The sequence below is a fragment of the Rhinolophus hipposideros genome (genome assembly GCF_964194185.1).
Source record: "Rhinolophus hipposideros genome assembly, chromosome: 21".
In the NCBI taxonomy this organism is placed as follows: Eukaryota; Metazoa; Chordata; class Mammalia; order Chiroptera; family Rhinolophidae; genus Rhinolophus; species Rhinolophus hipposideros.
In genome coordinates, this window is record NC_138067.1 from 32,354,779 (window position 1) to 32,374,586 (window position 19,808).

The following is a 19,808-nucleotide window of genomic DNA, read 5'->3' on the forward strand; positions in this document are numbered from 1 at the left end:
TGCTCAGTGGGTATATAGGCTACTTGCAAAGAGGTGGGGGGCTCGCCTGCTATTCCTGGTGTATGGGGGTTGGGGGAGTGGGGTGTGGGGTGTGGAAGAACAGGGGGCACTTAGTCGAAACATAGACTGAAGCCAGGAAGGGAGGGAAGGCAGGAAGGAGGGAGAAATGATGTTAGGAAATCAACTCTTCAGTAGACACCAGTTTCTAATGAGCCTGTGGGTTGCTGTGGCAACCAGAATGAGCCCCTCTCCACCTCATCCCCCTAAAGGAGCCCGCCCAGGGCCTGATGGAGCAGTCTCTCTGTGCTGGCCTGGCTCAGATCGCTGCTGGGCTTCCAGCTGGAGATGATAAATGCACCAGCCCCAAGACTTACCTCTGGAGGACTCAGTTTCCTCACCTGTGAAATGGGGATGGCAGTGGCAGCCTCATACAGCTTCTTTATGAACATTCCTCCAAATCAACAAGAAAAACAAAAAAAACATCCTTACTCCTAATAACCACAATGCAAATTAAAACCACAATGAGATCATACAGTGTTTCACCTGTCAGCTCCGGAAAGATAAAAAAAATTGATAACCCACCAAACTGGAGAGGATGGGGGAAACGGACCCCTGTGTACTGCGTCCTGTGAGTGTAAATTGGTATAACTGCTCAGGATAGCAAATTGTTCATCTCTGTCAAAGTTTAGACTCTAGGAACATTTAAACTGTGTCTTTAACTCAGCAACTGGACTTCTGGAAATATACCCTGAAGATAAATTTGTGTGTGAAGTATCAAATGTACCAGGGTGTCATCGGACCATGGTTTATAAAAGCAGAAAGTGGAAAACAGCCTACATGTCCATCACGAGGGGCAGGCTCAATGTATTTCAGCACAAAATCCACTAAAAAGAAGAAGAAAGCTCTGTGTTGGCTGATATGGCACACCGTCCAAGATAGTGTTAGGTTAAAAAAAAAAAAAGGCAGAAAAAGCAGGAGACAGAGCCAAGTGTGGTCTGCTAACACTTGTGTCCAGAGTTCCTAATGTATGTGAGTATGCAAAAGCTGGAGCTTGTTCATATAATGTGATATTATGCAGGTATTAAAAACAGTAAGAAATATCTTGAGGAACTCACAAGCAGAGCTGCCCATATCATATTAAGGCAAAAAGTAGTCATAGGAAAAATATGTAGAGTATAACTCCATTTATATTTCAAAACAAGATGTGTACGCCTATGAGTACATAGAAAGACAGTGAAAAGAGAATCCACCAAAATTAAGAGTTGTTAACCTGTGGGAGGATGTTGAATAGGTGGGAAAAGTGTTGGAAGGCGAAATTTACATTCGGTCTCCACACTTTTTATTTAAATTCTTTTTTAAGAACTCACATTGCTTTTATATGTATTTTTAAATTAACTTATGTTTGTTTATTTTATGCTTTAGATTCCACATGTAAGTGAGATCATCTGGTATTTGTCTTCCTCTGTCTGACTTATTTCACTTAGCATAATACCCTCTTATATTATTTTTTAAAAGAAAATATCCAGCCACAATAGCCACACAGTGGAAAGTTTTACACTCACCGTCTTAGGATTGTTTCTACCACCACCCCCCCGCACCACACAACACATGCCTCTGCCACCCCCACCCCTTCCCTGCACGCTCTCACCTTGCTTAGTTCCCTGACAAGTTGCTCCCTTCCCTACCCCTGGGCCTTTGCACTTACTGTCCCTTCATCCTGGAACTCTCTTCTCCTGGCCAACCCTCCCTTGCCTCTCAGGCCTCAGGGTCCAGTGTCCGTTCCCAGAGCAAAGCCGGTGCTCACTGTTTGGTGGTTGTGTCCAGACCAACCTTCCCCATCAGACCTTGCTCTCCCTCCGGGCAGGACCTTCCCCTATGCATTGAGTCGCCGGTGCCTGCACGTGTCCAGCGTGTCTACCTGGTCAGTGAGTCCATCAGACCTGCTCTTCCAGCTGGTAGCCGCTGGCCTGCAGTAACTGAGCCGTGCTGTGGATGTTTGTGTGTCTGAGGGCGAGTTTTCTACACTCCTACCTCTGTCTTCTACGGTTTTGTTCCAGGAGCATGATTTTCTAGAGTTTTGTCAGATGTTACAGCAAAGGCTTTCTTTTAACTCAAAAAGGAACTCCTTAATGAAAGGAGTTCAAAGGCAGCCCAGGCGCGATGGGAGAGCAGGGAACGGGCTGTGGAGCTGGCTCTGCCCTCCAGTGTCACCTGGTCCTACCTTTCCCTGCACACCCACCTCCCAACCCTTCCCAGCTGACATCCCATTCAAACAAAGCTGCTTGAGCCTCTCCCCTGCCAGCCCTTGGCTCTTTAATTCCTCCCTGAGAGAAATGCCCAACACAACAACAACAAAAACACAAAGCAGACTGGCAGTTGCCAGGAGCTGGGAGGAATGGGGAGTGACTACCAGAGGGTATGAAGTTTCTTTTAAGGGTGATGAAAGTGTTATAAAATTAGATTATGGTGATGGTTGCACAACTCTAAATATACTAAAATGCATTGAATTATATCCTCTCCACAGGAGAATGTTGTGGTACGTAAATTATACCTCAATAAAGCTGCTAAAAAAAACCCAGAGCATACACACAAAATATCCACTAAGAACCACAGGGCTATGTGCTGTCTACTCCTTATCTCAAGACTCTTTATCGAGATCCTGCAAGGACCCTGATTACTATGCCCATTCTACAGTTGAGGAAACTGAGGCTCAAAGAGGCTTAACTGGCCCCCAGTGAAATAGTTGGTGAATGGGGAGGCTTGATGCCTATACACTCAGCCCCATCACACCTTCCTAGGTGATGACACCCGTCCTAGGAAGCCCAGAATGCTGGGGAGTCAGGACTGCTTCCTAGGAGTGATACATGGCCTGGAATCAAAGATCATGGAGAAATGGAGCATTAATACCCCATAGTAGGTTGAATGGCGGACCCCAAGAGATATGTCGAGCCAGAACCTCAGAGTGTGCCCTTATTTAGAAAGAGGGAAAATGCAGATGTAATTAAGGTAAGGATCTTAAGATGAGGTCATCCTGGATGAGGGTGGCTCCTAAGTCCAATGCGAGTGTCCTTATAAGAGACAGAAAAGGAGAGACACAGAGACACAGGGAGAGGCCACACAAAGATGAAGGAAGGGATTGCCCCCAAGCCAATGCACGCCAAGGAATGCCAGCAACAGCAGAGCTGGGAGAGAGGCCTGGACTGTATCTCCCGTAGGCCTTCAGAGGGAGTATGGCCTTCTGGCCTCAGAACTGTGGGAGAATACATTTCTGTTGTTTTAAGCAACCCTGCTGTCTACGGTCATTCTTACTACAGCTGCAGGACACACACAGACTCCACTGCTTCCTCGGCGGGGCTTGGTGTCAGATACCCCCGGCCCAGACCTCCGACAGCTGGGGCCCTTGCTCACCTCCGGGCTGGGGTGCAGAGCTCCGGCAACTAGATGTCCCTCACTGGCGGATCTCCTTGACCCCCGCCTGTTTGGGGCTGCCTTTGTGAGTCAGCCCGCTACAGCCTGCCAGTGCACCAGACACCATTTCCTTCATTACTTTGGGCTTTTCTTTTTCTTTCTTTGAAGATTTTTTTAATAGGAGAAAAAAATGGGGGTAGGGAAAGAGGTGGCAGGAGGAAGAGAGGCCAGCTGTTGTGGTTTGATCTAGAATGTCCTCCAGCTTTCCAGGTGGCTCCCCTATCTGACCTGCTCGTCTCTGACATTCAAACTGCGTCTGACCAGAGGAAATACACTTTCCAGGGACTGGGATGGGGTTCAAGCTCTACAGAAGCCTCATTCCCCCCATGTCCTGGCTCCCATAGAAAGCCCCGCTAGAATAATTGCAACAAGGAACTTTACTTTCATTTTATACAGTTTGGCTCTGTTTGAATTCTTTTTTGACTTTAATTTTTTTTTTTAAATCCACCAATCCCCTGCCTTACTCCTGTGGGTCGGCTCAGGCAGTGGATTTAAAGATGCCGCGTTCACTGTGGAGGGTGGAGATAGTAGTTCTGTGACGGGTGCAGCACCCACATGTGTGGCCCTGTCTGGATGTTTAGCTCTCCAGCGTCCACTCTCTAATGGGCCATCCGATCCCTTCTGTCCTCCCCAACCCCCAGTCCATCCTCCTGCACCAGCTGAGGACTCCTCTCTACTCACACCTCAGTCAGAGCTGGTCCTGCTCTGCCCATGACCCTTCAGAGGCCCCTCGCTGGCCTTGGATGAATGAGGCCTCTGTGATCTGACTCCTGTCCCAGTTTCCTTCTCTGCTTGGGTCCTTGGGTGCACCATGCTCCCCATTCTCACCCAGGAACTCAAAATGCCCCATCCAGACCCACTCACCTTTACCCCCTCTCCTGCTCATCCTTCAAATCCCAGCTCACTGTCCCTTCCTCCAGGAAGCCTTCCCTGACTGGGTACCAGTCCCTAGGAATGCACTCTCAGGACCTCTTGTTCTCTCTGCAGCACTCATTGCAGTTATAACCAGTGGCATTGTGGTTAGTTAATGCCCACCTCGCCTGCTAAGCCTCCTAGGACGTGCTGGGTCTTTCTCCCTCTGTGTCCCCAGCACCTGCAGTGTCGACACAGCAGAGGCATCAAAGAAGGTCACTGTGTGAGTGACAAAACAGGGAGCTGGGAACGCTGTGCCATCACCCACGTGGGAGCACAGTGGATCAGCCCTATGAAATATTGGAGGTTCACCTTTGTGTGCCACGGCGCTGATTCTACATGTGGGCTGAGTCCTCTGCTGGGTGACACTGGGCTGCAGGGCTAGTGGTCCCTAAACCCAGAAGAGACGGGCTCCAGTCCTCCAGGGGCCGACCGGTAGACCTGGCCTCCAGTGCTGGGTTATGCTCTGGGCAGTAGCTCAGAGGGGTGGGAAACCTGCTGCACACCCAGCCCTGGGCGTGGGTCCCTCCCTCGAGGAAGCAGGGTTGCCTTGGCAACCATAGCCCAGAAGGAGCAGCTTGCTCCGGGCTGGGCTGTCTCCGTGTCTTCCATACAGTAGTCGGGAGGCCAACATTGCTTTGGTGGCCGAGCGAGAGGTTTTCTTCCTTTGCCTTGGGATTTGGTTTAGTCCTAGCATGCCTGAACCACCAGGCCAGTGGGACTGGCTCAAACCAAAGGCCCAAGTGTGACTTCAGGATTGGCAAGGGCCCTGAAGATGCTGAAAAAGAGATGCTGTGGGTAAAAGAAGTCGTCCTACTGCGTTAGTCGGCTACTGCGTTAGGCTGCTGAAACACCATCACCTACCGGGAGGCTGAAACAGCAGAGGTTTCTGTCTCCCAGTTCTGGAGGCTGCAGGTCCGAGGTCCAGGTGCCGGCAGAGCTGGTTCTGCCTGAGGCCTCTCACCTTGACTTGTAGACGGCCGCCTCCTCCCTGCGTCCTCCCTTTTTGTGTGTCTGTGTCCTAATCCCTCTTCTTGTAAGTGGCTTAGGAACCACCCAAAGGACCACATTCTAACTTGATTACTGCTGTAAAGACCCTACTTCCAAATAGGGTCACATTCACAGGTACAAGGGATGCCAACATGTCTATTTTCGGACACAGTTCAACCCATATCACCTTTGTAATGCTTAAAGATCTTTCCAGAAATGAGACGGGAAAAGAGAAAAAAAAACAAAAAGAAATACTTTTTTTTTTTTTAATTTTCTTTCAGGGCTATTTTTTTTAAAAATCGTTGTAATTCAGAGTAATTTTTTAAATTGAAGTTTTATTATTGTTCAGTTATACAAACAAATAAAAAGTCATGTCATTTTACAAGACGTATTCATTAGGGGGAAAAAGTCCCCATATAAACCTTCAGCCCTCAATTTCTTCTCTCCAGAGACAACTGCTTAGAGCATCATTCATTCATTTTATTAGTTTCAGATGTACAAAACAATGTAATAGTTATACGTTTACACCCCTCACAAAAAACACATTTTTAAAATAGAAAGAAAAGTCACCCTGCCTCTTGGCGGCTGCCAAAGCCTGCTACAGCACGTGGGGTCGAGAATCCCTGGGTCTGAGACCCCCACTCCGCTTACCCTGGGCGTGATGCTGGATGTGCCCCTTCATTTCCACAGACTTCGGTTTGCTCATCTGTGAAATGTCGTGTGGGGATTTGATGCCCACTGGTGCCCCTGTCCTGTGTTATCAGTGTCACCCCCTCGGCTGGGTGCCCTTGTCAGTCTGCGTGCTTTGGTTGGCGCCTCTCCTAGCGAAACGCCTGATGGCACAGCGTGCCCATTTCCTGCCCATTTTCTCCTCTGTGGCCAAGACGGTGTGTACAGGGAGAGACAGATGTGGTAGGGGTGGGATGGGGTGAGATCCTGAATCGGAGAACCTAGCAAGCTGGTTGACAGGCCACAGGGAGGCACCGGGACCACTGCCCCTAATCAATGATGGCACATCCTTCCTTAAAATGCAGACATCTATACTGTCCTGACTGCCCAATTTACCCCAGACGGCCACCACTTCCCAAGGTCCCTGGGGAAGTCACGGTCAGATTTGGGGTGGCTGAGCCTGAGCCAGGGTGTGGGGGTTGGAAGAGGGGGGGATCCAGAAGTATTGGCTCCGCTGTTCCTGCCCAGGCTGGAGCTGACTGGCTGGTTCTTAGCCCCGTCAATGGGAAGCCAAGTGCAATGTGACTTTCTGTAAAGTGAGCAGTGCACTCTCATTGACTTACCTAAAAGGCCTTATCGCATTTCCATGTCTTGATCGTTTATTGAGATACATTACTCTTTGGCTGGAAGGCAGCTCCTTAGCACTTATTTAATAATGCAGACAACGGGTGAATGGCACAGCGTGCTGCCTGCCGAAGGAAGGGTTTTGCGCCAAGTGTGAAATAATGTGAAATTATAATTCCCGCACTTGTGTCTCCCTAAATTCTGGCTCTGAGCGATCAGCTTTTCTTCAAGGAAACGAGTTATCTATTCTGCTCTAGAGATAGCTGTCCTTCTGTAGGCCCCGTGTGGGTGGAGGGGACAGAAACAGATCTGTAGCTGCCCCCTCTGCAAGTGAGAGACGGCCTTGCCCACTGGCCCTTGCACACTGACCGTGAGAGCGGAAGAGTGTTCTGTGTCAGGGGCAGGCGCTGGCCCTGCCTCCTTCTCCAGCTACCCCAGCCAGGGATCACCCCTGTGTGTCCCCCTCCCCCCCAGACACACAGGAGAGAGGCTGTGTAAAGACAGTCTTAGAGTAATGTAGCCACAAGCCCAAGGACTCCTGCAGCCCCCAGGAGCTGGAAGAGGCAGGAAGGACCCTCCCCCTGAGCCTCTGGAGGGAGTGTGGTCCTGCCCACACCTGGAATTTGGACTTGGCAGAGGATGGGGACTCAGGCATGGATCCCACAGGACGCTGGTCCCACACTCCCTCCCTGACACCCCCGTCTCAGGTGAATCAGAAAGGGCCTTGCCTGGACGTATATGTTTTGTCTCCACTGGATGCTCTGCCAACCAGCTGGCTTGCCCCCTGGTAATAACACGGAAACCGGCTCCGCAGAAGAAATCCTAACCCGCCAGCCCCAGCACACCGTTAGGTATCCAGATCAGAGTGTAGAAGGCTCAGTCAGGGTCAGTTCAACTCAGAACGGAGGGTCCGGGCTGCAGCAAGCTGACGCCCCTGACACCCAAAGCTGGAGATAGCTGGGCCCAAGCCACTACCCCTCAGCTTAGAGACCCGTGTGGCGCTTGGGACCAAGTGGGGGAAAGAAAAGGAGGAAGGATCTGGTGACAGGAGGAAGAGAGGAAAAGAGGAGACAGGGCTGGGGGGAGGGGAAGAGGAGCCAGAAAAGGGAAGGAAGGGAAAGAGAAGAAAGGAGTTCAAAGGGAGCAAAAACACAGTCACGCGGAGACCTGTATCCCGGCGCTCACAGCAGCACCAATTCACAATCGCCACAATGTGGCAGCAACCAAGTGTCCACCGACGGCTGCCTGGACAAACAACATGGGCCACATCCACGCAGGGGAATGACCGTGCTGTGGGATATTATTCAGCCCTCAAAAGCAATGACACACTGCAACAGGTAGGAACCTCAGAAACATGACACTCAGTGAGAGAAGCCAGACACAAAAGGCCGCATGTCCGATTGTCCAAGATAGGCAAATCCTTAGCGGCAGGAAGCAGAGTGGTGGCTGCCACGGTGTGGAGACGGGAGGGGGGTGACTGCTAATGGGCGCGCACAGGGTTCCTTTTAGGGGAGATGGAAATGTTCTGGGATTAGACAGTGGTGATGGTTACATAACTCTGGGAAAGTGCTAAAACCACCAAATTATAAATGGGTGAATTGTGTGTTATGAGAGTAAACCTCAATAAAACTGTTACAAAAAACAGAGGGAGGAAATGGCAGTTACAAGGTCCAGAGGACATCTCCAGTGTGACCTGTCCTGGGTCACCTCTGGGCATCACAGCGTCAGCCTCAAGGGCAGCTCAGAAGGAAAAGGGGGTAAACTCTGGAGGGCAGGGGCCGGTATTGTCTCTGTCCACAGGCTGTGGGGACGAGTCATGCATAGGGAGCCTGGTCACGTGCCGCTGGCCCTGGGCAGGCCCCTTAGTCGTCCAGCAGACCAGGCCTCGTTCCTGGTCCCTCCTTCCTCAGGGCCTCACTGAGTCACCGCCAGCACTAAGGCCTGAATCCCCGCCGGCCACCTGGGACTTTGCGGGGCTGTCGGGGCAGAGGGACGGTATGAGGTGTGACCTCATGACACCTGACTTGATGTCTGTGTGGCTCCTTTCCCCTCCGTGTGCCCAAAGCACCCCTTCACTTCTGAAAGACCACGATTCGTGGGGCCCGAGAAGCGTGTGTGTCTGTCTCAGCCCCGCTTCTAGCCGCACCCCTCCTGCTCCCTGTGGCATTCAGGGAGTTATGCAAAACCCACTGCTGCTTTCCTGGCAAAGGGAACCTCCCAGGTGGGGCCAGGTGTGTCTGCCTGCAGCTCCCTAGGAGCCCCATCCCCTCCCTGCCTGAATTAGTGTCCTGGGGCTGCTGGAGCAAAGGACCACAAGCTAGCGGGCTTAAAACAACAGAAATGCATCCTCTCACAGTTCTGGAGGTTAGAGGTCTGAAATCAAGGTGTCAGCAGGGCGGTGCTCCATCCAGAGGCTCTATTGGAGGGTCCTTCCTGCCTCCTCCAGCTCCTGGGGGCTCCATACACGTTCTATGGCTGCCTCTGTCTTCTTGTGGGTGGCTCATGTATCTCCCTTCTCTCATGGAGACACTTGTCATTGGATTTAGGGCCCCACCTCATTCAATATGAGCGCATCTGAACTAACATCTGTGCAGAGCCTCTTTCCAAATAAGGCCACATTCAGTTTCTGAGTACATGTGAATTTGGGGGGAGACATTGTTCACCCCAGTACAGGGTCCTTCCCAAAGCAGATGGCTGGGGAAGGCGACACCTGGAGTCACTCACCCCCCAAGTCAGTCACTTTAGAATAGACTCCCGGAACTTTTCACAGCTGGACAAGAAGTTGGATCAACTAGGCCAAACCACCGACGGTATAGGGAAGCCCACATTGCCGTGCCTCAGTTTCCTCATTGTTAGAGGAATGATATTACCTGTGCCTGCCTGCGTGAGGGTTGTCATGGATATGAAGATGAGCACTTCAAAAAACAATGCTACTAAAAGAAAAAAACAATGTCCAGTGTCACGTGGCTGCCCAGTGTGGTTTTCATGGCTGCTTCTCCAAGTCCTGAGCTGGTTATGGGAGTGGGCTACAGGACATGATTAGCATGTGGGGGCAGTGGGAAGAACGTGCCGCTGGTGGAGGGGACAGTGAGTGAGCAGGCCCCCTGGAGCTCAGATGCCTGTCCCACTGTCTGCAACCTGACACCCCCCCACCCCCCACCCCCTGGACACACACACAATTCTGCAGGTGTCAGCCAGAGAGGTCCTGCCCCCGGGGCCATTACCCATCCATTACCCAGAGCTTGGCTGCTGGCCGAGTCCTGAAAGTCTCATTTAACATTAACCTTCATGATGCTTTGGGAGGTTGTCTTCTCTATTAAATGCACTCATCTTGATTTTATTTCAGGGTTGGCGCAGCGCATTCTTTTTATATATGTGTGAGCATATATATGTAAATACACGTATGATATTGGTGAATTAACGTTTGTGGTATTTTTACCAAGCGAAGCTGTGGGAACCTATAGTGGCCCTCTTCATGGGTGTTTCCCATTCGCTCACTTGTGCTGTGTGTGTGTGTCGGGGGGCGCTCCGAGCAAGCAGGGGCAACATGCCTTCTTGTCCAAGAGCGCAGTCTTGGGGGACATTCACCACAGGCGCCCGCGGAGGGAGGGTTGGTGGGCACTGTGATGACAGATCCATGGGACCTGAGAAGTGGAATGACTTGGCCACACCCTACCGCGCTGGTTTGTAGGAGAGGCTGCAGAGTCCCCAGGCTCTAGGTCAGATGTCCATGTGGCAGTCTGAAGGCGGTGACCCATCTCTTACCACCCTCTTACACCACATACAAGAATGAACTCAAAATGGATTAGACTTAAATGTAAGATCTGAAAGCATAAACTCTTAGAAGAAAATATAGGCAGTAAACTCTCAGACTTTACCCTTAGTAATATTTTTACTGATATATCTCCTTGAGTAAGGGAAACCGAGGAAAAATAAACAAATTGGACTACATCAATCTAAAAAGTTTTTTCACAGCAAAGGAAACCATCAACAAAACAAAAAGACATCCTACTGAATGGGAGAAGATATTTGCCAATGATACATCCGATAAGGTGTGAATGTCCAAAATTTATAAACAACTCATACAACTCAATACCGAGAAAACAAACAATCCAATTAAAAAGTGGGCAGAGGATGTGAATCGACATTTCTCCAATGAGGACATACAGACGTCCAATAAACATATGAAAAGATGCTCAATGTCACTAATCATCAGAGAAATGCAAATAAAAACCACAATGACATACCACCTCACATCTGTCAGAATAACTATTATCAATAAATCAACAAACAAGTGTTGGCCAGGATGTGGAGAAAACCCTCGTGCACTGGTGGTGGGATTGTAAATTGGTGCAGCCACTATGGAAAATAGTGTGGAGGTTCCTCAAAAAATTAAAAATAGAACTAGATATGACCCAGCAATTCCACTTATGGGTATTTATCCAAAGAAATCCAAAACCCTAATATGTAAAGATATATGCACCCCTATGTTTACTCCAGCGCGGTGCACAATAGCCAAGAAACACACACACATAGTCACGGGACTTAAAGCACAGCACAGGGAATATAGTCAGTGGTACTGTAATAACTATGTACGATGTCAGAGGGGTAGTAGACTTGGTGGGGTTATCACTTTGTGAGGGGTGTAAATGTCTAATCGTTATGTTGTTTTGTACACCTGACACTAATAAAAAAATGAATAAAAAAGAATCTCCACAGTGACTGGGCTGGCCCTGTCCCAGGCCCACAATGATGGTCTTCAGGGTCAAACAGGCTCTTTCAGTTGTTTTCCCTCAACACACTTTGTGTGTCCCCAGCAGACTGCACCGAGGGTCTTTACAACCCCCCAAGGAAACCTGTGAGGCCGACTGAGAGACGTCCTGACTGTCCGTCTCTTGAGTCACAGCTTTGGTTTTGGGTGATGTGTGCCCTGATTCCCGTCAACGCTGTTCCCTGCTAGCCTTGGCCTCCAGGGAGCTCGAGCCCTCTCGGTGGCCCAGGACCCTCAGGCATGCACTCTCTGTATTACTCTCACCCCGGCTTTCTTCCTCTGTCCATTCCCCTCATTTCCTCATGACATTAAATTATTCTATTATTGGTTCATTTGCCTGCCTCCCCTTATTAGGAGGAGATGGAGTGCAAGATAAATGCTCTAATGACGAGTGTGAGATAGTCGGAGACACGAAAGAGCCTGGCCCTCCCTGTCTCCAGCCTTGTTCCCCAGCCTCAGCCTTTCCAAGTCGCCCATCACTGGAGCCTCCTCATTCACAGTGCCTTCCCCCAGGTTTGGGGGGCCCCTGCACCCTCTCGCCTGACTGCCTGGCCGCTCACAGTCTCCACCACTCGGGTCACAGCCCCTAAAACATACTTATTTGTGAGGTTCTGTCATCTGGACGTGAGCACACTGTGTGCCTGAGGGTCAGGCCCATCCCAGACTCGGTGTACAGAGACACACAGGCGGTTCAGGGCGGGCAGCACCTGCTCAGATCCCAGCCAGACACAGGGCTGTGGGGACACTTGTCTGTCAGCTGTGACACTCACTTGCCAGCTGATGACCCCAGGTCCTTGGGATTGGGGGCAATACCCACTGTGGCCCTGCCCCTCAGCCAGCTGGAGGAAGGTGGCAGCATTCCACGCAGCAGCCACGGGCGGTGGGACCCCATGACGATGGGAGGTGCTTTGTCAATGCCGAATTGTCACTCAGAACCCCCTGGGGCTGGGGGCATATGTGGGAGTGGGGAGTGACTGCTAATAGTATGGGTCTTCTTTTCGGATGACGGAAATGTTCTAGAACTAGATCTAGGTAGGTGGTGGCTGCACAACATTGTGAATGTGCTAGATGCTGAACTGAACACTTTAAAATGGTTCATGTTAAGTGAATTACATCTCAATTAACAAAAATAGAAAAGCTTGAAAAAAACTAGTTGGGCGTGGTATGTCCAGAATAAGCAAATTTACTGAGACAGGGTTGCCTGGTGGTCGCCTAGGGCTGGTGGGGTGGTGTTGGAGGAAATGGGGGGTGACTGATAAAATGAACGGGGTTCTTTTTGGGGGTGGTGAAATGTCCTAAAATTTATTGTGGTGATGGTTGCACAATTGGGAATACGCTAAAAAACACTGAATTATACTTTTTAAATGGGAGATTGTATGGTATGTGAGTTATAGCTTAATAAACATTATTACCCCAAACAAAACAAAACACCAACCATGGCACATTCTGGAGAGAAGCCACATCAGTTCAGCAGAGGAGAGCTCAGAGCCCACTGGGGGTGAGCTGGGACGATGCCCTTCACACGTACCTCTCCTCCTGGGCCCCGGGCTCCCTGGCATGCTGGTGTGACTGAGCAGCGCACCGCTTCCTTTCTGCAGCTGGACCAGCTGTGTTCAGACCATGCCTCTTAGCTTTGGGGCATCACAGACCCTCATGTTACCTGCCGGAAGCCTCTGTTTGGGGCGGCTGGTGGGGAGAAAAACATATAGAACATTGAGTACAATTTCAGGGGACACCCCCCACACCCAAAACCCCCCAGTTCAGAACCCCACAAGGAGGTCACTCAGGGCCTCAGTGCTGCTCTCACTGCTCACTGGGTCTCAGCAGAGGACAAACAGAAGTGGCAGGGAGGTGACTCAGGGGGCCTCCGCTCTGTTCACTCTGCCATCCTGTCCTTTCTCCCTCTGTCATTGATGCTCCCACCCTGAGATAGGCCTTGGGTGACTGTGGCCTCATACTGGCCCTCACTGGGTCTGACTTCCACCCTTGTTTTTCATGTGATGACACCAATGACTCTCGAGATATATATATATATGCGCCTGTACCAGCCTCTAATTGGGAGCAGGGACAGGAAAGTCCAGATTTTTCCATAAACTTGCAGCTGTGACCTTAAGGGACCGACAGCCTGGAACACACTGGCTTGAAGTGGAAGCGCTCTCCCAGGAGCGTGTGGGGCGGGGGTGAGCCAAAGGATGCAGTAATGACTTCCCAATTGATTTGTCATTGTTACAAACTTAAGTATTAATCATTAGTGCTTTACTAATGGCTTTGTCTCCACGATGTTCCTGCTCCTCTTCTGTTGTAATTACAACCCCAGGGTTCCTGAAGAACCTTCTAGAAGGCACTGCTTCTCAGCTTATGCTCCCCAGGGACCCAGGGTTGCAGCTATCTTGAGTGACTGTCATCTTTTCCCAATTTCTAGGGGAGGAGACTGTGACGAGTAGAATTTTCTCCACACTACATTTTGCACAGAGGTTTTTCTTCAATCTTTGGTGCCTGCTCCCAGGCGGCGCATGGGGTGGGGGGACGTGGGAGCGCCTGGAGAGGAATATTAACGAGAACTCTGGAGACTGCTGAGCAGGCATCCTCAGCCGCTCGCTTCATTTCCTGGACACGTGTTCATGCTATGATTTCCTGTGTGTGTGTGTGTGTGAGAGAGAGAGAGAGAGACAGACAGACAGAGAGACAGAGAGACACATTTGGTTTCTTCCAGTAAAGTTGTTCTTAGACTTAGCTGGGGCAGATTTTGAAAAAAGAAAGCCTCGTCACTCACGAGGAGTGTCTCCAGGTTAAACCCGTGGACTCCGAGGAATGTGGGTGTTGGGCACGGCAGGCTGCTTGGAGGAACCTTGGGGGGAGACCTCTGAGGGAGAGGCCGCCCCTTGTCTTGGGGGATCAGTCGCTGTGCTGGGTTTCCCTGGTGTTGGGAAGCAGAGCCCCCTGGAGCCAGGATACCAGGCATCCGAGACATAGAGACTTGCAGCCTGGTCCAGCCTTGGGCACCTTAGTTTTACAAAGGGATGAGGGCCTCACGTGTGCCTCAGCTGGGGAGAGGCACAGAGCAGGCGGGGACGCCCTCACCCTGGGGTCCTGAATCAGAGTCCCGGGACCATCCAGAAGTGTCAGGGCAGCCCCACGAAGCTCACTGGTGGACCCCGTCCCTGCGTCCCCCCGGGTGTGGGGCATCACCGGGTCTGGGCACTTGGCACACGTGTGTAGAATGTTTATTGACAGGAGAGCAAACCCATTCTTATCATGTCCCCCACGTCTGGCCTGAGTTTGGGGACTTCATGTGCCTCCCCCTGACGCGGGGTGGGTGGTGTCATTGACTCTGTGACTGAGGGAGAAACTGAGGTGCAGAGACATGTGACTTCCCCGGGGCCTCTCAGCTCCGACACAGAGAGGCCATTGTGCTCTGGAGTGACACCATCACGTACATGAAGATGCTGTGGGAGTCGGCCCTCGTCTCTGGGCAGAGCCTGTAGGAAATAGATTTGCTTTCTCTCAGCATCTGGAGACCGCACTCCATGCTGACTTGGAGAAGCTTCTTAAACTCTCGGAGCCTGTCTCTTCCACACATAGGGAGTGTGGGGACAGAGCCAGGAGTGCAGTTTCCAGGCTCTCGGCCTCACGTGGAAAGGTGCTCACTCAGGTAGTAAATGGCCATCAGCTATGATTGGATGGCCGTCAGCTGTGGCTAGTTGGCCGTCAGCTGTAACCAGTGAGCCATTGGCCACTAATATAACTGCTGTGGCTACGCTAGCAGAAAGTGGGGGCTAGCAAGAAGATGGTGGCTAGCAAGGGCGGATTGCAGTTAGCATGGCGGGTTGCAGCTAGTAAGTGAGGTTGGTTAGCAGAGAAGTGGACGGCAGGTTGCGGATAGTGTGGCTCCTGCCTCCTGTGTCTCCAGCCCAGCCGCCAGCGGGAATACAGTGGTATGACTCCCCTATCTATGGCTCCGTGGGTGTTCCTTTTTCGCCTCACCATGTCCTGCGTTCTTATGTGGGGAGCGGGAGCTGAGACCCTGCATGCCACCTGCATGACAGGAAGTTAGTGATAGCAGCGTCCAGAAGGTGCCAGATGATGGCTCAGATGATACCTGGCCTGACCTTGTGTGTGGAGGGTCTGAGTGAAAGAACATTCCAGGCCGGGGGAGCTGAGGGCCAATCCCAGCTCCCGCCTCCCAGGAAGCGCCTTCCCCAACCCAGGGTGGAGTTCAGGGTGGCAGTGCCATTTGCTGGGAAGAGTGAAGCCCAGTTCACACCTGATGGGGCAGCCGGGGCAGAGGCTAGTAGGCACCTGGAGGTGTCTGGAGGCAGCTACTGGGGTCGGCGCTGCCTTCCGAGGCAGGTCTGGTTCTGATACGGCCTCCAGCTTGCCTGGCCCACGCCCTCCTTGGGCCTGGAGCCATGCCTGGTGCTGGGGAAGGCGTTTTGTTCCTTATGCCCTTGACCTTCTCCTGACAACGGACTGGTCCTGCCGTGGAGCCGGCTGGTTCCTGCTCAGGAGCCCAGCCAGCCAGTCACTCACCCCGTGGATGCGATGAGGTGCAGCCGCCCCCAAACCATTCATTTCTGGTCAGGTCAACATTGATTAAGTACCTGCTCATCCCTGGAGGCTCCGCGACAAGTCAGCCATGGGTCTTGGCCTCTGGTCTGTGGGCACGACCCAGGGAAGGGGGTACACTCCTTGCAACAGGCCCTGGAGCTCTGCCCAGGACAAAGACTCCCCTTTACAGGCAGGACTTCCATCCTGGACCCAGGCCCTGCTCCCGGGTGTGGTTTGCCCTGTGACCTGGTCGGTGTTCGCTGAATGAATAGATGAGAGAGCGAAGGTCTGAGGGCACAAACCCCAGGGCTCCCGGCATCCTACCCTTGCCCAACCCCCTGTGGGGATTGGCGGGCACGCGTCCCTCTCTGCTTCCTGTTCCTTCACCGCCCTTCCTCTCTCCCGCCCAGGACCTCCCACTCCAGGGCCAAGGCCGAGGCAGCCCTCACCGCAGCTCAGAAGGCCCAGGAGGAAGCGCGGATTGCCAGGATCGCTGCGAAAGAGTTCTCGCCTTCCTTCCAGCACAGGGAAAACGGTGAGTCCGGGCGCAACGTGGGCTGGGGCAGCTGGGTGTCCCCCATGGCCATATCCCAGTGGGTTCTGCCCGCAGCTCCCTTGCCTCGTCTTAGCTTTCATGATGGTGCAAGTCCGAGCCTGGGGCCTGGGCACATGCCTCCCTCATTCACGTGTGGAAGCGTGTGCGGTTTCAGCACCTCTCCACGGCTGTGTCCCTGTGTGTCCACGCTTCACTCTCAGGCTTCCCAGGAAGGTGGATGTCTGGGCTCTGCTTGTGCAAGTGGTCTCTCCTTGCCCTTCCCCCAGAGTTATTCTAGAACTCTGTGGCGATGTTACTGTTCTGTAACTGTTCTGTCCAACGAGGTAGCTGCTAGCCACGCGGGAAGGGCAGCTAGTGCAGCTGGACCTGTCTTTATTGGATCATAACTAACCTGCATTTAACTGTAGACGGCCCCAGGTGCCTAGCGGTGGCCGTGCCGGACAGTGTAGCCCTGGAACAGTGAGGGGAGGTCCCGCAGCGTCCTTTGGTGGGAGTTGGGAGGAACTGGAAGCTACTGTAGGTCAACCAGATCTGTGACCTTCGTCCTTCCCTCTGGGGAATGGGCCTGAGGGAGGCAGGAAGGGCTGGAGAAGGAGGGTACTGACGATGAGCCCGCTGAGGCTGAGGTCCTCACAGGCCAGACCGGCCGCCCGTCTCCCACCCCACTCCCCTCCAGCCTCACTCAGAAGACGCCTCTGCAGCAGGAAGCCCTGGAGAGCAGGTTAGATCGCTTTCCTCAGGGCCACGCTCCCGACTGGGAGTGGGGAGTGGAAGCTGCTGGGGGATTTAGGATGGAGCCTGCCATGGTGCAGTGTCCTGAGAGCACACCCGGAGCTCTTCCCCTGGAGCCCTGCAGCTCCTGGCCTCCCTGGTAGGGAGCCTGGCCTTCGGGGCAGCCAAGGGAGGCCAGGCTGGCTTCTGGGAGGCAGGAGGACCCAAGATAGGGGACGAAGGCATTGGAATTCTGCCACACATGCTCCATGTTCTGCTCTGCATTTTCGTAAGGATGCTTCCAGGAATGTCACGTGCTCTGGAACTAATTTTAGCTGAGAACGATCTCCCAGCTGGTGGTTCTGACAATCGGGATGCTGGAGCCGAGCAGGAGGGCACCAGCCTCCCTCCAGGGTGTGGGGCCCACAGGCCAGCCAGGGCGAACCCAGGGCTGTCAGTGAACAGTGTCTCCTCAGGAGGCCACAGAACCCCACAGGGCTGTGTCCAGGCCTGTCTGGGGCCTTAGGGTGTGAGCCTGGTGCCCAGGGAGTCTGGGTCAGTCAGGGCAGGGCAGGGGGTCCTCCGGTGGGACTAGGGCTCCCCACAGGGAGGGCAGTTCTCAGGGTAGTTCCTACAACCCAGCCTGTTTACCTTTGTGCTGGAGGCGGGGGGCTGCAACCCAGCCTATGTCCCTGTCCCATGGCCAGAGGCACAGTAGTTGGATGAGACCTGGTCACCTGGGCCACACCCCCGTGTGACAGATGGGGCGCAAATGCAGGAGGGCTGATACTTGCCCTGAGCCCCATGTGTCTCCGCAGAACTCAAGGGTCTCAGGTTTTCCTGTACCGGACCATGTGGGGCTTCCTTTGGGGGCCTTCACCTTTCCATGGAACCGCCATGGTGTCTGCACCTCGTCCTGTGTCCCAAACCCCAAGGCAATGGTGGGAGCCTCAAGGCTCCTGTGCCTGTCACCAGCAGCACGGTGGATGTCTCCTCATAAACGGGGTCCTGGCCCCTGCTGGACTGTGAAATTTCTGGCCACGAGGGTGCCATGGCCCCCACGGCCTTATTCTGCCCTGACTCAGAGACTACAGAATGGAAGCAGGGAGGGAAGCCTAGCCTTAGGCCAGGTGACGGGGGATGGGACGGGGGGGATACCACCCATTCTCTCAGGATAGGCCAGGCCCCCAGAAGGCCTGGGCCACCCTGAGATGGAGGTGTCGTGGGTGGACAGAGCTGGTGAGCATGATGTATGGCCTCCCTCCCCACACCATGAGAACCTGTAGAAGGTCACCTAGCAGGAAATGCTTCCTTTCAACCTCAGGAGGGCCCTGTGGGGGGCTGGGACCTGAGACCCCACAGCGTAGGCTGGGCCCAAGTCTTTGCATGCTCTGCAGCTGGAGACCGAGGCCAGAGCTGCTGTCTACCAGCCTGTTGTGACCTGGCTGTCCTCAAAGCACCTGTGGGGTCAGGTGCTTAGAGGTCCGTGGAGGGACTGGGAACCACGGTGCCCCAGCTAGTTTCCTGCCATCCTCAGGTAAGACCAGGCTTGGTACAGAGAGTCTCAATAACACGTCTGTGTGCTCCCTGCTCAATACAGGCCTGGAGTACCAGCGGCCGAAGCACCAGGTTTCCAGCGATGACATGGAAGTGATCTCCATCGGGACGCCCCTGCAGCAGGAGAGCCCCGAGCTGTACCGCAAAGGCACCACCCCCTCGGACCTGACCCCCGACGACAGCCCCCTGCAGAGCTTCCCTACCAGCCCCTCTGCCACCCCACCACCGGCCCCCGCTTCCAGGAACAAAGTCGCCCACTTCTCCCGGCAGATCTCGGTCGACGAGGAGCGAAGTGGGGACATCCAGATGCTCCTGGAGAGCCGGGGAGGGGACTACGGCCGCAACAGCTGGGGCGAGGAGAAGGCTGGGGGCTCCAGGGGTGTCCGCAGCGGCGCCCTCCGCAGTGGCCAGCCCGCGGAGGACTTCCGCACCCGGGGCTCAGGCCACAAGCAGCCTGGCAACCCCAAACCCCGGGAGCGGCGGACGGAGTCGCCCCCTGCATTCTCCTGGACTTCCCACCCTCGGGCCAGCAACCCCAGCCCAGGGGGGGCCAAGCTGCTGGAGCTGGATGAGGAGAAGCTGAGCAACTATGAGATGGAGATGAAGCCCCTGCTGAGGGTAGACTCCCATGCGCAGGAGCCGCACCCCCAGAAGAGACGCTACAGCAGGGGGGGCACCTGCCGGGGCCTGGGCGAGGACCGGGGCTTCGGGGCGCAGAGACTGAGGTCCAAGTCCCAGAACAAGGAGAATGTCCGGCCGGCTGCAAGCACAGAGCCCGCGGTGCAGAGACTGGAGAGCCTGCGGCTGGGCGACAGGGCCGAGCCCCGGCTACTGCGCTGGGACCTGACCTTCTCCCCGCCCCAGAAGTCCTCGCCTGTGCCACTGGAATCAGATGAGGAGAACGGGGACGAGCTCAGGTCCAGCACGGTAAGTGGGCGCCACAGGGTCCTGGGGGCAAGAGGCCAGGCCCAGGGACTTCAGTGGAGTCCTCCTCAAGCTCAG

At 53.5% G+C, this 19,808-nt stretch overlaps 1 protein-coding gene across 1 annotated transcript in view; it reads left to right on the forward strand.

Moving 5' to 3' along the window:
• JPH3 (junctophilin 3) overlaps positions 1-19,808 on the forward strand; it is a 79,877-nt gene that overhangs the window by 55,879 nt on the left and 4,190 nt on the right. The window contains exons 3-4 of the mRNA XM_081032946.1: positions 16,393-16,517; positions 18,850-19,733. Of these exons, the coding sequence (XP_080889072.1) occupies positions 16,393-16,517; positions 18,850-19,733 (1,009 nt within the window). The remainder of the gene's footprint in view (positions 1-16,392; positions 16,518-18,849; positions 19,734-19,808) is intronic.